Source organism: Scyliorhinus canicula, chromosome 20 (genome assembly GCF_902713615.1).
Source record: "Scyliorhinus canicula chromosome 20, sScyCan1.1, whole genome shotgun sequence".
Classification (NCBI taxonomy): Eukaryota; Metazoa; Chordata; class Chondrichthyes; order Carcharhiniformes; family Scyliorhinidae; genus Scyliorhinus; species Scyliorhinus canicula.
The window spans coordinates 39255781-39273190 of NC_052165.1; the positions used below are offsets into that span (position 1 = coordinate 39255781).

At 45.3% G+C, this 17410-nt stretch overlaps 1 protein-coding gene across 3 annotated transcripts in view; it reads right to left on the reverse strand.

Moving 5' to 3' along the window:
- Positions 1-2834: 2834 nt before the first annotated feature.
- prmt8b (protein arginine methyltransferase 8b) overlaps positions 2835-17410 on the reverse strand; it is a 60410-nt gene continuing 45834 nt past the window's right edge. For all 3 annotated transcript variants that reach the window (XM_038780938.1, XM_038780939.1, XM_038780937.1), the window contains exons 4-10: positions 17098-17161; positions 15520-15662; positions 14814-14901; positions 12973-13088; positions 11834-11984; positions 10532-10653; positions 2835-3978 (exon numbers count right to left, since the gene is read on the reverse strand). In XM_038780938.1, coding sequence (XP_038636866.1) covers positions 3895-3978; positions 10532-10653; positions 11834-11984; positions 12973-13088; positions 14814-14901; positions 15520-15662; positions 17098-17161 — 768 coding nt within the window. In that variant the 3' untranslated portion in view covers positions 2835-3894. The remainder of the gene's footprint in view (positions 3979-10531; positions 10654-11833; positions 11985-12972; positions 13089-14813; positions 14902-15519; positions 15663-17097; positions 17162-17410) is intronic.

Genomic DNA, 17410 nt, shown 5'->3' on the forward strand with positions numbered 1-17410 from the left:
TCACTTCTCTTTGCACCTCTTTTTAGAACTAATCTCTGTCCTGTGCTAAAGTTAAAATAGCCTTTGACCATCATGCTCGTGATCGGAGCTACAGTTTAATAGTGCTGGATTTGGCAGGAATCCACTGTGTACAGAATTAAAACTCCAGCTCTTCAGCTCAGCACCAGTAAAACATTGTTTACTTTTATTTTTGTTTTCCCAGAGAATGGGAGGGAGAGCAGTCTGAATCCTGAATCTTCCTGCATCCCTATTAATGAAGTCCATGGGTGCAGAAGGCCCCTTAAGATGAAGGGGAACTAGCATTGCTGCCTCACGGCGCCAAGGTCCCAGGTTCGATCCCAGCTCTGGGTCACAGTCCGTGTGGAGTTTGCACATTCTCCCCGTGTTTGCGTGGGTTTCACCCCCACAACCCAAAGATGTGCAGGGTAGTGGATTGGCCATGCTAAATTGCCCCTTAATTGGAAAAAATGAATTGGGTACTCCAAATTTTAAAAAATAAAATGGAGGGGAAACTCCAGTTGGTGGTGTTCCCAAGTGTCTGTTGCCCTTTCAGTCATCACTCTTTGTTTTTGCAGCTTGTGCTTTGAAGCAAATACCTGGGAATTTGTTGAGCATTTTAAATAAAAGTCAGTTCACTACAAGCAGTCGGAAGCAACTTGAGTTGTAATGATGCAGGAAAACTTAGATGCAATCTGCAGGGGCTGTAGGCTGGTTAAAACCAAAAGGAATGAGATCACGTTGGAGAAGTGGCAATAGGGAGTCCTTCATCAGGACATCGTGACCTGCATACAGCCGTAACCGATCACTCAGTAACGCACCATTGCTATTGCACTCCAGTTCAAATTGCATTTTTAGATGGATAATCTTGAGAGAACAAAGCCTTGTTTTGGGATTAGTTGAGCAGCTGCTTCAGGATCGATTGCCCATCACCACTCGTGGCTTTTACAGATTCTCCCACATTATTCTTCTGTAAAAAGCCTCAAACGTAGTCCTGTGCTGACATCTGTACCACATGAATAAAACCAAACTGGTGCCTTTGTGTATCTTTACGCTTCATTTATATAGTGAATTTATCAAGAAGTGCACAATTTTAAAAAGCTGCTAAAGCCAATAAGTTGTATCTCCAGTTTAAAAATTAACCTTTCCTCATGTATTTAAAGAGTTGTTCAGCTGAATGTGCAGTTTCCAAGGAGGTGCTCAGTGTCACATCATAACAGCTCTGCGGGAAAGAGCTGCCTCAGATTCTGAGTCTTGCATCATTGATCCTGTCTTGCCCTGGATTTTGTGCTCTACAGTGAAGCAATAGCACTGTTGATCTCCGAGGAAACCTCGCTGAACAATCTAACGGTCTCTGTGGGAAGAACTTTAATTCGCTCAACTTTGAAATTAATTCCAGTGTAGTTTAATGGGGATTCTCAATATTGAGCCAGAATGATGTACTGAAGCTGTCTGAGCAGCCAACCACACTAAAGAATTCTCACAGCTAACCAGGAAATTAAAAGCACTAATAAATCTTTTTTTTTTAAAGTTTATAGAGAGCAAAATAAAGCTTGGGACACACATAGGGTGATGGTAGAAGCTGAAATATCATGGACAAACCTTATAACTTCCTTCATTATCTAAAAGTCTAGCAATTAAACATAATTGAGGGAACTGATAATATTTTGTAAGTATAAAGTTATTTTTTAAGGGCCAGATGTGTTGCTCAGCAGTAGTTACTACTCAAATTGCTGTTAAAAGCCCAGTTACAATTCATTGATCAAGGCTGAACATTTTGTTTGGTTTTAGGGCTGAACAGTGTCAGAGTGGTTAGTACAAATGCCTCACAGCTCCAGGGACCCGGGTTCGATTCTGACCTTGGGTGACTGTGTGTGTGGAGTTTGCACATTCTTCCCGTGTCTACGTGGGATTCCCCCGGGTGCTCCTGTTTCCCCACAGTCCAAAAATGTGCAGGTGAGGTGGATTGGCCAGGATAAGTCGTCCCTTAGTGTCCAAAGGTTAAATGGGGTTATGCCTAGTAAATGGCCCAATACAGAACAACCCTGACCTGCAAATTCCCCTCCAAGTCACATGCCATCTTGACTTGGAAATACATCACCGTTTCTTCACTGCTGCTGGGTCAAAATCCTGGAACTCCCTCCCTAACAGCACAGTGGTGTACCTACACCACACGGAAGAAAACACTTCTCAAGGGCAATTAGGGATGGGCAATAAATGTTGGCCCAGGCACCGACGCCCACCTCCCATGACCATATAAGAATAAATAGCACCACGTTACTATCGCTCTCATCCTGAGATGTTTATGTACATAGTATCTACAACAGAGATAAATGGCCTAACTGTATATGTGAGCCTCCTCCCATGCCACATCAATGTAGTTTCCTATTCCCTTGTGTTTATCTTTGGAAAGGGACAGTGTGTGATGTTTTCCAATTATATATGTGACAGGTGTTGACTAGATGTTTCCTCTGAGCAGACCACCGCTACCATATTCCAATGAAGAGGCGACAAATGGTGAAGTTCTAACTCTCAGCTGGAGGGTGCTTTGTGAATTGCTACAGACCAACTCCTTTTAGCCAGTTTGTGTACAAATTAAGAGGAACTTGTACGATTGCGCGGGCACACAACCACCTGGAATTTCTCCTCCAAGACACACATCATCCTGACTTGGAAATATCTCGCTGTTCTTCACTGTCACTGGATCAAAATCCTGGAAATCCCTCCCGAACAGCACCCTGGGTGTACCTACATCACATGGACTGCAGCGGTTCAAGAAGGCAGCTCATCACCAGCAATGCCAATAAAGAATAATGGAAAGACCATTTGATGTTTAATTGGTGAATAAATGAATTTATTGCATTTTAAAAAAGACAATTTTTTTAACAAAATAGATCAAATAAGTTAAATGCATAATTCAAATAGCGTTGTGGTAAAAGAACAGACATGAATGAGAAAGGCTACCACCCAACCTTTTGGCAAATATTTCATTTTAGATACATGCTATCATCACTGGATTAGAACACACGGAATACTGACATCCTGAACTCGATACAAGCAACACAAACTACAATCTCTTTTTTTTAATGCCAGTTTCTATCAAGCAACACTTGAAACTTCACTTGTGCTCATTTTACGCAAACATGATAATGGAAAACAAATTAAATTCTATTTTTGTAACTTGCCGATGATCAGTCACCAAAAAAATTACATTCACCGAATGCATAATACACGAAGGGAACCTTTCAGCTGAAACTTGAGGGAAACATTTTGGCCTTTAAAATTCACGGAAAGCTGTTAGCACTGGGAGATTGAAAATAATTTGATCCTAATGAACTGCCCGAGCTGAAAGCATTAAAGGGTAAGCCAGACGAAGATCTGTGTGACCAGGTTTTCTCCAGTAGTAACGAGAGGAAATCAATCTATTGTGGAATGTAGTTTCTAAGGTTGCACAGGACACCCAAGAGTATTCTCTTTCTAATCTTGACAGAAGTTTTTTCTGGCAAAATATAATTTCAACACTTCTTACAAGCAGGCGTGAAACAGCCATTAATATCCAACTAAATGTTTGGTTTCTCCTGGCATTCATTCTGAGAGCTCTCCTGGTGTAACAACCAGGCTCTTAAAACAAATACCAGCTTCACTTTAAAGTGACAGATTTGATTTCCAGTTGCTGGAACACATTGCCCCAGTGGCTGTATATAGCGCTGGTTAAATGGAGAGTATCGCTTTGCGACCAAATGGCAGAAATGACTGTTCTACTTCTCTAGCAGCTTATTCTTGACTTGCAGGAAGGTTGCTGGCTGCAGGCTTTTATAATCTTTAATATTCGTAATTCTAGAATCACTTCAAATGTGACGTTCGCGTCCAAGATGTGACTGTCTCTGTGGAGTTCACTTAACGCATTTTGTAATCATGAGACAGAGATATTTCGCACAGCTGGCCTCTGAAATCCAGCTGCAGTGTGAAATCCAGATCTCGCTGCAATAAAACCAAATACCCAAATGATAGCGGTTATTACAGAATCACAAACTCAGTTCTGTTTCTCTACTTGAAGCTAAACTACAAGAAGGCAGATCCTGGTTTTAAAAATAAATAATTTAAAGGGATGTGGGCGTCGCTGGTTAGGCCAGCATACAAGGGCAGCATGGTGGTTAGCATAAATGCTTCACAGCTCCAGAGTCCCAGGTTCGATTCCCGGCCGGGTCACTGTCTGTGTGGAGTCTGCACGTCCTCCCCGTGTGCGCGTGGGTTTCCTCCGGGTGCTCCGGTTTCCTCCCACAGTCCAAAGATGTGCGGGTTAGGTGGATTGGCCAGGCTAAATTGCCCTTAGTGTCCTAAAAATAAGGTTAATGGGGGTTGTTGGGTTACTGGTGTAGGGTGGATACGTGGGCTTGAGTAGGGTGATCATTGCTCGGCACAACATCGAGGGCCGAAGGGCCTGTTCTGTGCTGTACTGTTCTATTTATTGCCCATCCCTTCTTGCCCTACAGGTGGTGGTGAGTTGCCTTCTTAAACCACTGCTGTCTTTGAGGTGTAGGCACCCACTGTGCTGTTAGGGAGGGAGTGCCAGGATTTTGCCCCAGCGACAGTGAAGGAACAACAATATATTGCCAAGTCAGGTTGGTGAGTGACTTGGAGGGGAACATCCAGGTGATGGGGTTCCCAGGTATCTGCTGCTCTTGTTCCTCTAGATGACAGTGGTTGTGGGTATGGAAGGTGCTGTCGACGGAACCTTGGTGAGTTACCGCAGTGCATCTTGTAGATGGTACACACTGTTCGGTGGTGGTAGAAGGTTTGAATGTTTGTGGACGGGGTGGGGGGCTGCAATCAAGGTTTATCCTGGATGGCATTGAGCTTCTTGAGTGTTGTTGGAGCTGCACTCATCCAGGCAAGTGGAGAGTATTCCATTGTGCTCTGAACCTGTGCCTTGCAGATGGTGGACAGGCTTTGGTGGGGTCAGGAGGTGAGTTACTCACCGTAGGATTCCTAGCCTTTGACCTGTCCTGGTAGCCACAGTATTAATGTGACTAGTCCAGTTCAATTTCTGATCAATGGTAACCCCCAGGATGTTGATTGTGGAAGATTCAGCGATGGTAATACCATTCAATGTCAAGGGCAGTCTTGTAGATCCTGTCTTGTAGGAGATGGTCATTGCCTGGCACTCTTGTGGCGGAAATATAATTGCTACTTGTCAATCCAAGCTTTGACAAAGAGTCAACCAGACTCGAAACGTCAGCTCCCATTTCGCTCCGCACATGCTGTCAGACTTGCTGAGATTGTCCAGTGTTTTCTGGTTTTGTTTCCGATTCCACCATCCGCAGTGATTTGCTTTTTATATTAGCTAATTTGGACATGGACTGCTTCATTATCTGAGGAGTCGCAAATGGTGCTGAATAATGTGCAGTCATCCACAAACATCCCCACTTCTGACCTTATGATGGAAGGAAGGTCATTGATGAAGCAGCTGAAGATGGTTGGGCCTGGGACACTATCCTGAGGAACTCCTGCAGTGATGTTCTGGAGCAAACCTGATTGACCTCCAACCACCACAACCATCTTCCTTTGTGCCAGGTGTGACTCCAAGCAGCGGAGAGTTTCCCCCCTGATTCCCATTGACTCCAGTTTAGCTCGGGCTCCTTGATGCCATACTCGGTCAATGCTGTCCTGCTGTCAAGGGCAGTCACTCTCACCTCACCTCTGGCATTCAGCTCTTTTGTTCGTGTTTGAACCAATGCTGTAATGAGGTCAGGAGCTGAGTAACCCTGAGCGTCTGTGAGCAGGTTATAGATACATAGAAGATAGGAGCAGGAGGAGGCCTTTTGGCCCTTCGAGCCTGCTCTGCCATTCATCACGATCATGGCTGATCATCCAACTCAATAGCCTAATCCTGCTTTCTCCCCACAGCCTTTGATCCCATGCTCCCCAAGTGCTGTATCCAGCTGCATCTTGAATATATTCAAAGTTTTAGCATCAACTACTTGCTGTGGTAATGAATTCATAAATACTCTTTTATTGTCACAAGTAGGCTTACATTAACACTGCAATGAAGTTACTGTGAAAAGCCTCTAGTCGCCACATTCCGGCGCCTGTTCAGGTACACAGAGGGAGAATTCAGAATTCTCAGCTGGTACGGGAATTGAACCTGCGCTGCTGGCCTTGTTCTGCATCACAAACCAGCTGTCTAGCCCACTGAGCTAAACCAGCCCCACTTATTGCTGAGTAAGTGATGTTTGATAGCACTGTTGATGACTGCTTCCATCACTTTGCTGATGATTGAGAGTAGACTGATAGGGCAGTAATTGGCTGGGTTGGATTTTTCCTGTTTCTTGTGTACAGGACATACCTGGGAAATTTCCCCCATTGCTGGGTAGATGCCAGTGTTGTAGCTGTATTGGAACAGCTTGGCTAGGGCTGCGGCAAGTTCTGGAGCACAAACCTTCAGTGCTATTGCCGGAATATTGTCAGGGTCATAGCCTTTGCAGTATCCAGTGCCTTCAGCCGCTTGTTGATATCACGTAGAGTGAATCGTATTGGCTGAAGACATCCATCTGTGAGGCTGGGGACCTCCAGAAGAGACCGAGATGGGTCATCCACTCAGCACTTCTGGCTGAAGATTGTTGCGAATGCCTCAGCCTTGTCTTTTGCACAAAAGGCAATTTTATCATGGCCAATCCACCTAACCTGCACATCTTTGGACTGTGGGAGAAACTGAAGCGCCGGAGGGAACCCACACAGAACGGGGAGTAAGTGCAAACTCCACACAGACAGTCATCCAAGGCCAGAATTGAACCTGGGCCTCTGGCGCTGTGAGGCAGCAGTGCTAACCACTGTGCTGCCCCTTGAACTGACTGGCTTGCTAGGCATTTTCAGAGGACAGGTAAGAGTCAACCACATTTCTGTCGATTTCCTAAAGGAGAAAAGTAAGTTAGAGAGGGTGAGAGATTTAGGGAGAGGATTCCAGAGCTTTCAGTTCAGGTAACTCGAGGCAGGGCCAACAATGGTGGAGCCATTAAAATTGGGGATTCTGAAGGAGCCAGAACTGAACTGGGACTGGAGAGGTTTACAGATAGTGACCGTGGAGGGATTTGAAAATATTATTACTGAGGATTGAGAATCTAACATCACTGAAAGTATAAATATTAAAACATTTTTGTTGTTCTCTTGCTGTTAAGCAACAATTTCAACATGTTTTTCTGGGGTCAATTAGGTATCAGCTGAAGATTTTGCAAGCTGAGATATACCTGGGCCAGCCTCAGGTTACGCACGAGTCATTGTGCACCAGGGAGCTTCAACATATGGTGGGATGCAGAAATTAACTCACTGAGGTACGACCTTGAATTTTTTGAATTGGGCCCAGGTTTCTGCTGGGAGGCTGGTCAGCAAAGGTGGCACATTGAGGCATAAAACATTCGACAATCTCGCAGCAATGAAACAAAATAGCAAACCTGAGCTGAAACCAATAAACATGCTGGAAATACACAGATCTGTTGCAGAATGAGCGAATAATTGGCAAATGAATCTCAGCATAGATAACTGCGAGGCACATTTTGGCAAGAAGAATAAGGAGGATGCGTCTTTCTTCGAAAATAAGAATCTAAACGGGGAAGCAAAGGACTCTCGAGAGCACAAATATATCAATTGTTAAAAATGGTAAGTACAGGTTAACAAGGCTACAAGAAAGCAAATCAAGAATCAGGCCTTATTTCAAGAGGGTTAGATTTGAAATAAGGAAGTTGTTTTTATTCTTTACTGGGACCTGGGCATCTCTGGCTGGGCCTGCATTAATTGCCCATCCCTAATTGCCCTTGAACTGAGTGGTTTACTCAGCCATTGCAGAGGAGCAGTTAAGAGTCAAGCACATTGCTGTGGGTCTGCAGTCACGTGTTGGCCAGACTGGGTAAGGACAGCGGGGGGGGGCGGGGGGGGGGGGATTCTTCGAGCCTTCATCCAAAATCGCAATCGGCGCGGGGGCTGAGAATGGGCATTGATGCTGAAAAACCGATGCTAAGCCTATCCCGCGATTCTCCGGTTCCCCCGCAAATTGCACATACGTGGTCCACGCGGTGCGGGTAGGGGCCATTGACAGAGGCCCCCGCGGCGATTCTCCGCCGACAACTGGCCGAGTTCCTGACGGCGTGGTTCTAACCGCGGCCGCCCTGGTGGAGGGCGGGGGGATCCTTCACCGGGCAGAGGGGGGGAGTGGGGCCCTCAGTGATGCCCAGGCCAGCAATGGGGGCCACCGATCTACAGGTGCGCGCCATCTCAGGGGGGTCTATATCTTTGGGGCCGCTCCACGGTGTGAGTCTGCCATGTTGCCTGGGGCGCCCGCCAAAGGCTACCGCCGTGCGCATGCGTGGACTCCCGACTGGAAGTGCAGGGCCCCGTATCAGCAGACAGAGCTGCATGGAGTACTCTGGGACCTTGCTCGCCCCCCTCAGGTAGGAGAATCACTCTGGACTTTCTTCTGGAAAGTCCAGAGGAATCACCCGCTGGAGTGGGGACATCGCCCCATTATTGGCGAATCCCGCCCCAGATTTCCTTCCCTAAAGGACATTAATGAATATTATGCTCAACCTGTTTAGAACTTTGGTTGGACCACATTTAGAGTTCTGCGTACAGCTCTGGTCGGCATTCTACAGTAAAGGCTATCAAGGCAGTGGACATGGTCTTAAAAAGATTAACAAGGATGATACCAGAAATGAGAGGGCATTATCAGGAAAAGATTGACAGACTGGGCCTCTTTTCTCTTTTACGAAAGAAAAGTGACCAAAGCTTTTAAATTTATTTGATAGAGTAGAGCAAGAGATTGCTCACTCTTGTGGAAGACAGCGTAACTGGAGGCTTTCAACAGAAGATAGTAGCTAATAAATCAAATAAGGAATTCAGTACAGGAAACCTCTTTGCCCAGAGAACTCCCTACCACAGAGGATGCTTGAGGCATTTAATGAGAAGCTAAGTAAACGTTTGAGGGAGAAGGTAATGAAGGGCTTTGCTGATTAAGTTAAGAGGGGGAGGGATTGCAGAATGGGTTTCGATAGGCCGAGTGGTCTGTTTCTATGCTGAATGTAATTCTATGTAATCAAAACCTGTAGCCAGAGAGACTTTTCCTTATTATTCTTGAGATTTGGGATGATAACCTATCGACATATTTTCATGGTAACTTACTGGCCATCCCTATTAGGGAGCATTAAGAACCAGCCACTTAGTGGAGTCAGATCCGGGAGAGATGGCAGATTCCCTTTTCTGAATAATGATAAAATGCATGATAAACATAGATTCATAGACGTTTACAGCATGGAAGGAGGCCATTCGGCCCATTGTGTCCATGCCGACGAACAATGATCTGACTACCCCAATCCCACTTTCTAGCGCTTGGCCCATAGCCCTGGAGGTTAGGGCTGTGCGAGTGAATATCTAAATACTTCTTTAATGTTGTGGGAGCTTCTCACTCAAATGCCCTTTCAGCTCACACTCCCACCACCCTCTGAGTGAAAACATTTTTCTTCAACTTTCCTCTTAGCGATCTCCCTCTTATCTTAATATAATCCTCCTGGTTATTGACCCCTCTACTAATGGATGCCCCTCATAATCCTGTACACCTCTATCATGTCCCCTCTCAACCTTCACCGCTCCAGGGAAAACAGCCACAGCCTATCCAATCTTTCCTCATAGCTCAGACACTCCAACCCAGTCATCATCCCAGTAAATCTCCTTTGCACTCTCTCCAGTGCAATCAGATCCTTCCTACAAATGGACTCATTAACTACAACTAACACTAACCATTAATCATTAACCATTATTTCAACACCAGGACTATTGCTAAAAGTAAATATTAAACTACAGCCCAGAAAGCGAGCAGGACTAGACTTATACATACTGTGGCTCCAAGAATAGATCAGAGGTTGGGAATTCTGCAGTGAGTATCTCACCTCCTGACTCCCCAAGGCCACTCCACTATCTACAGGGCACAAGTCAGGATGTGTTGGAATGCTTTCCGCTTGCTTACGGTGAGTACAGCTCCAACAGCACTCAATAAGCGTGTCCAAGGCAAAGAAGCCTGCTTGATTAACACTCCTTCCACAAACATTCACTCCCTCCAACAGCAATGCACGGTAACAGCCACATGTATCATCTACAAGATGCACGGCAGGAACTCACTAAGGCTCCTTCAACAGCGCCATTCAAACCCACGACCACTGCCATCTAGAAGGACAAGGGTCAAAATCCTGAAACTCCCGAACAGCATCTGGGAACACCGACACCTGCAAGTTCCCCTCCTAGCCACACACCATCCTGACTTGGAAATATCTCACTGTTCCTTCACTGCCACTGGACCAGAATCCTCGAACTCCCTCTCTAACAGCACTGTGGGTGTACCTACAACACATGAACTACAGCGACACACCACCAGCTTCTCAAAGGCAATTAGGGGTGGGCAATAAATGCTGTCCCAAAATCCCAAAAATTAATTTTAAAAACATTGAACAGAGTTGACCTTTCCATTGTGCTGAAGTGTTTAAATTTGACTTACATTATTTTTTGCATTGGGGTTCATTGATATGGTACCACAAATCTCCTCTCCCCGTTTCACAGTCAGGCAGTCTTCTAAGTAAAACACTGTCTGTTTCCAGTGTGTATACGGAGCATCAGGGGCTGCAGAAGAATTGCAAGCCAGTATTATCGATCTTAAAAAACACTCGTAATATGTTTGATATAGTTAAACTTCACTGGGCATACAAAAATCGAGAAAACAATCAACTAAAATTTATTCAAATTAGGCCAGAAATAGAAACTGAAAATTTACAGCTCAGAAGGAGGTCTTTTCGCCCATTATGTCTGTGCGAGCAGAGAGAGTGATCCAACTGAACACCCCCCTTTCCAGCTCTTGGCCAACAACCTCATTTTGTTTTCAATTGTGCCTTTCCCAACCGTGTCAACAGTGGGTTCCAGACTCCCGCCACTCCCTGGGTGAAGAATAGCTCCCCTGAACTCCCCTCCAATCCTTCTACCAATTACTTTAAACCTATGACCCCTGACCTCTCCCCTAATGGAGTAGGCCCTTCCTAGCCGTGCTGATTAGGCGCCTCATAACCTCCCAACAGTTCTCCAAGGAAAATAGTCCCCAATCTTTCTGCATAACCGAAGTTCCTCATCCCTGGAACCATTCTCATGTATATCTTCTACATTTTCTCTAATGCTTTCACATCCTTCCTGAACTGTGGCACTCAGAACTGGACCCATTACTGAAATTGAGGCTCAACCAATATTTTATACAGATTTAACATTACTTTCTTGCTCTTGTACTCTATGCCCATATTAGGCCCAGGATGCTGGATGCCTTATGAACCATTTTCCCAACCTGTCCTGTCACCTCCAATGACTTATGCACAAAGACACCCAGGTCCCTCTGGTACTGCACTCCTTTTAGAATTGTAACATTTATTTTATAGTGTCGCTCCATGTTCTCCCGAGCAAATCAAATTTCAAAGGCAATTGACATGGACTTGAAAGGGACTAATTGGCAGGCTCCTGAAGGAAAAGCTGGGATGAGGGACTAAATTGGGCAATTCTTTCAAAGAGGCACAGGGCTGGATTCTTCCGCCCCGCCCACCGCAGAACGCCACGGGTGAGACACGACCAATGGAGAAGTCCATTGACCTCGGGCAGGATTCTCCGTTCGCCAGGCGGACACGGCTGGAGAATTCCGCCCACAGTGTGCTGTAGAAGTCTGTGATTGCATAAGAGAAAATGTTACAGCTCACCTGGATTCTGAATATTCTAGATTCCAAAGCTGGTTTGATTAAAGTAAAATATAACAGCTGTTGACAAGTACCTGTAGAAAATCCAGTTTTTTTGTGGCACTTTGTAAACTCAATGTTAAAATATGTGACCAAAGCGTGAATGTATTCATTCCGCTGCACTTGAAGACAGAATGTAGAAATAAATGACAGGTCCTCAGTCTTCACATTGTAGATGTCCACCTCCTAGTTGGGGAAACATTCCAGTTACTTCTCAACACAGTTCAACAACAACATTCACATCTCTTCAAAAATTAAACCAAGTACCCAATGAGCATTTTAGCCCCAAATTATTGGGGGCCATTTTGAGGATGATGGGGATTGATTGGTGGAGGTGGGGGAGACGAAGGACCAAGGGGAGTGGCATTGGATGATGGGATACAGATTATGCCCCCCCCAAAAAAACTAGCAGGGCTTGACAGCTGGTTTCAACACAGAGGGATAAGAGAGTGTGGGACTTGAGAAGTCTAGGGACGGTGATTCTGGGGCAATGGATTGATGTGGGGTGCATGGGAGGAGGGGGGTCTTCTGCCTCTCATGGAGTTCAGGCAAATATCATTTTACAAGACTTACTGTGATCATCTCCTAGCCACTGGGCTCCTCCCTCCTCAGCCTGTTGCAGGGGCCCCGTCGAAAGTGAAATGGCACCTGGTGGGGACAGCCTCAGTCTCACGTAAACCCTTCCCACACACCATTTATGCTGGACGAAGGGGGCTCAAATCCAAGCCTTAGATGGAACTGAGGAATGGGAAGGTCATCTATTTCTTACTGAAAACTCTTAACAGATCAACAGAAACCTAACCTGAACAAGTTAGCAAGCACTTAAATGTTCTCATGTGCGCTCCAGCCACCAGTATATCTACCTGATTCAATAAGGTGGATGGTAGAGTTCCAGCGCATGCTTCCTGCCCAACTATATTGAAGCTCGGTGCGGCAGGCAGCATCTGAGAAACAGGCGCTGTGCGGTTCCATTTCTGGACTCTTGCTTTTTTTTAATTTGCAGCTGGGACGAGGAAGGAATCTTCAGCCAAGACTGTTCCCCAGATTCCTGACTACATACCGAGGGGGATAAACCAGCAAGTATGGGGTAGTATAGGTTGCAAATCAAACCGATCGCATCAACTTCATTTCTTGTCATGACAAAACTGATTATTACAAAAGAGGCTCACCACACCTTGATGAGACAAGCATTGGTAACAACTTGTTTGGGATCCACAATGTCCACGAGAGGTTCCTTTATGGCAACATTCCTGATACATGTCATGTCGAAACCATAAACGTTTTCCCACCCTCAAGGAAAGGAGACACAGAAAATCAACTCAAATTGTAGAGTGGAAAACAAAGGGAGACAACACCAACATACCGGGGTTACTGGCACATGGGAGGGGTTTGGTGCTGGGGTGGGGGGGGGGGGAATGGTGTGACGGTTGGAGGGGTTGCGCCATGCATGGAGGGAGTGAGTGGAATACGGAGGGGTTGAGAGGCACACAGATTTGGGATTTGTTGCTCAATGTTATATTTGGGATCTTGGTGCGCACACATTAACTGCTGAAATTCCAATTTCAAGGCAGACTTTTGTCCATTCCCGCAGCCTGTAATTCCTGGAACACATTGTTAATCTGTTGCCAGGGGCTTATAGCTTGAGGGGTGCTGCTCCACGTCAAACATGGCTGACCAGGATTCTCTCCTGCTCTTACCACCAGCCATTGGCAAGTCGGAAGGATTTGCAGGTTGACACTCAACCTCTGTCACTGTGTTAGGAACACACCTTCCTTAGCCATCAAGTCCTGGGGTGGGACCTGAACTCACTGGACCACAGGACCACAAACTGCTAAATTGCCCGGCTTAACATCAGTGAATCCACTTCCAAAGTATCCCATTGGCCGTAAATCATTGGGAAAGCCATGAGTAGATGAAAACTGTGATTGGAAGTGCAAATTCTCTCTTTCATCCCAAAGGATCAAATCCCTCTCACTTTCGAGTTCCCAGTCTTGGCTGTGCTTCTGGGAAATGATGTTTCCCACTGGAGGGGAGTCTAGAACTAGGGGACACACTTAAAAATGAGATCTCTGCCATTTAAGACTGAGATGAGGAGAGTTTATTTTCTTTCTCAGACGGCCGTTGGTGTGTGAAAGCTTAGTCGTTGGCCATATTGAAGGCTGAGGTAGAGAGATTTCTGATTGACAAGTGGGAGGGGACAGACAGGAAAGTGGAGTTGAGACCACCTCCAGATCAGCCGTGATCTTATCGAATGGCAGAACAGTTTCTATAAGGGCTGAATGGCCTACTCTTGCCCCTGAACACTTGTGGAAAAGGTCCCAAGCAGAAGGCTGGTGGGATGGACAGTATTTCTCAGGTCACTCTTACCCAGCTGCCAGAGTCATCTGTCTCCTCATGGATGGGATTGAATGTGTTTCTCAGACCAGCTCTGAAGATTCACAGTTTGTAATTTTAGCTAGTGGCAAAACCATGGAGATGACCACAAATGTCTGCAGATAAAAAATACATCCCCTCCCCACACAATGAATCCAGGGAACCCCCTCCCACACTCGCTGGCCATACCAGGAGGCAGTGACAGGGGTCAGTGATGGTGTCAGGGGGCAATGCGCCCAGCATGATTCCTTTGACTGCCTCACATTTTTGGAAAGCAGTTGTAGACCTCGCCAACGTGACATCACATTGACGAGGGGGGAATTCCAAATGTGGGTGGATGACATGATGGGGAAGCCCGCTAAACATGTTAAAATTTATTAAAATGTATTGAATTGACATCCCCACATATTCTGGTATGAAACTTCATTATGTCACCGGCAAGGGGCAGGGAAAAATCGGAAATTGAGAGCCCGCCAGCGAGAATCACGTTTTCCAATTCTCACGAGATTTTATGCCCTTGTCGCCATTCACCAGCTGGTGGCGCAAAATTGCTCCCTAAAAATGAAGCCCAGGTTCAGACCTTCAAATGTGAGAATGGAGCACAGGAAGAAGCGAATGCACAACATTCAGACATGATCTTACAGTGGATTTTGAAGTCCTTGTACTGTCGATCTTCAATAGCAACGATGTACAGTGTGGCTCGATCTGGGAACATCAGCCCTCCAGGTTTCTGTTGGTGAATTTTGGGGAAATGGATCTCGTAATCTATTCACCTGATAAAGATATCACATTTTGAACTGCACGTACAAAGCAGCATCCAACCCGCAACTGTTGCATACTTTTACTGTTATCTACTCAACTATCAGAGCCCAGATTACACTTCCCGATTACCCTGCAGGCCACAGCATTGATATCTGATTAACACTTCCAGTCTGAATCACACCTCTACCCTCTCAGATGGGTGTAAAAGATTGCATGGCCAACTATTTCAAGTGATCCAGAGGGATTTCCTCCCGTGTTTTGGCCAATATTTATTACTCAATCAACACCACAAAAAATCTGGTCATGGATGTTTGTGGGATCTTTCTGTGCACACATTGACTGCTGCATTCCCTACATTATGACAGTGACGGCACTGGGCAATGCACTTCATTGGCTGCTCTGGGACATCCCGAGTTTGGAAAAGGTGCTTGATAAATGCAAGCCTTTCTTTTCTTTCCACAATTGAACTATAATGACTGCTTTTATTTTGCGTTTTTATAGTAAGTCGCTGAAACGCGATCATCCTATCTGGAATGTAATGAGAAAGAAACAGTCTCCTCCGGGGAACTTAAGATGAATTACTTACCAGCCACTTATCTCGTGCAAAAATGACTGTATTGAGCATTGATTCGTAGAAAAGGCTGTAACCCATCCATTCACTGATTATGATGTCAACTTTATCCACAGGCAGTTCAACCTCCTCCACTTTACCATTAAATATTGTGATTACTGTAAAACAGTTCACACAATTCTCTGATTAATTGTAAAATATATTTTTATACTTTTAAAAATGTATTCTTCTTGTGCAATATGTTACGATGGAAGTATTGAAAGTACGTGGATGTTTGCACATTTTTGCCTTTTTTGCTTCCTTTCTGAGGATGTCTGTAACTGTTTATAAAGCCAAAAACTACCTCAATAAAATTGTTTATTAAAAAAAAAAAAAAAAAAAATGTATTCTTTCATAGGACAGGGGTGTCACCGGCATGGCCAACCTTTGGTGCCCATCCTTAATTGCCCTTGACTGAATTTGATGGGTCTGCTCGACAATCGATGACAGTTCCATGGTCACCACAACTGGGGGAGGTTTTTAAAAATAATTGACTGACGGCATTTGAGCCCAGAGCATGAGCTCGGACCTCTGAATTACTGGTCCGATGACATTACTGTCATGCCTCCATCTCCCCCTTACCTTAACATCATCAGCCGCAATACAGAATATATTTAGCAGAATCCTTTCAGTGATTGCAACATGGGGCAGAATTTGACTGTAGCGGTGGGGGCGGGGGCAGGAAACATGGTGAGCCATTCAAAAGTCCACTAACTTCGGTGTGACAGGAAAATCCCTCCGGCATCAGAGCAGTAAAATTCCGCCCTTAAGAATATGGACACCGGAAGGTTATTATCAGATATAACTTTAATGGAAAATCAGTTCCTCAAGACACAATTAATCCTTTTGTGAGACAAACGGTGGGATTTTCCAGTCACACCTACTCCGAGACTGGAAATTCCCCAAGGTCAACGGACCGTTAAATGGTCAGTCAAATTATCCACCCTGCCCGCGACATTTCCCCCAGTGGGTGGGACCAGAGCATTTAATAGAATTTACAGTGCAGAAGGAGGCCATTCAGCCCATCGAGTCTGCACCGGCTCCTGGAAAGAGCACCCTACCTAAGGTCAACACCTCCACCCTATCCCCATAACCCAGTAACCCCGCCCAACACTAAGGGCAATTTTGGACACTAAGGGTATTTTAGCATGGCCAATCCATGTAACCGGCACATCTTTGGACTGTGGGAGGAAACCGGAGCACCCGGAGGAAACCCACGCACACACGGGGAGGATGTGCAGACTCCACACAGACAGTGACCCAAGCCGGAATTGAACCTGGGACCCTGGAGCTGTGAAGCGATTGTGCTATCCACAATGCTACCGTGCTGCCCACCCCAAACATTCTCTTTCAACTTAAAATCAATTTCTCCTCAGAAAATATTTCCTGACTAATTACACTATTTCAAATATTTAATTTGACAAGGGAAAAATCTCAAATTAATCTTGTAGTCAATTCGAGAAAATACAAAATTATTTTGGTCATTTCAACAGAGTAGCTCATTAATGTGTAAAGTATTTATAAATGCACGACTGTGCTTGTTAGGTCACTTACTATTGTCCAAGTGGTTTGCTTTGATGATCTTCTCTGAATAATCAGAGATACTGGAACATTCGATCTGAAGCGTTAAAAGAAACACAAAGTAAGGGCGTTTGAGCACTGAAATATCCTTCTGAATTGTATTTATTTTAGCACAGGTAATTTCCCTTGTGACTTTAAAGATAACTTACTCCCTGAGCCACAAGAGCGTTACTGTCTGCAATCATCACTCTGCCATGAGAGAGTGTGAATAAATTCAGGGCAACATCCGTAGCCTCAACTCAGTTCAGTCTGCTTGAGATTGTGTAGAAAGGGGAGGAGCGACGAG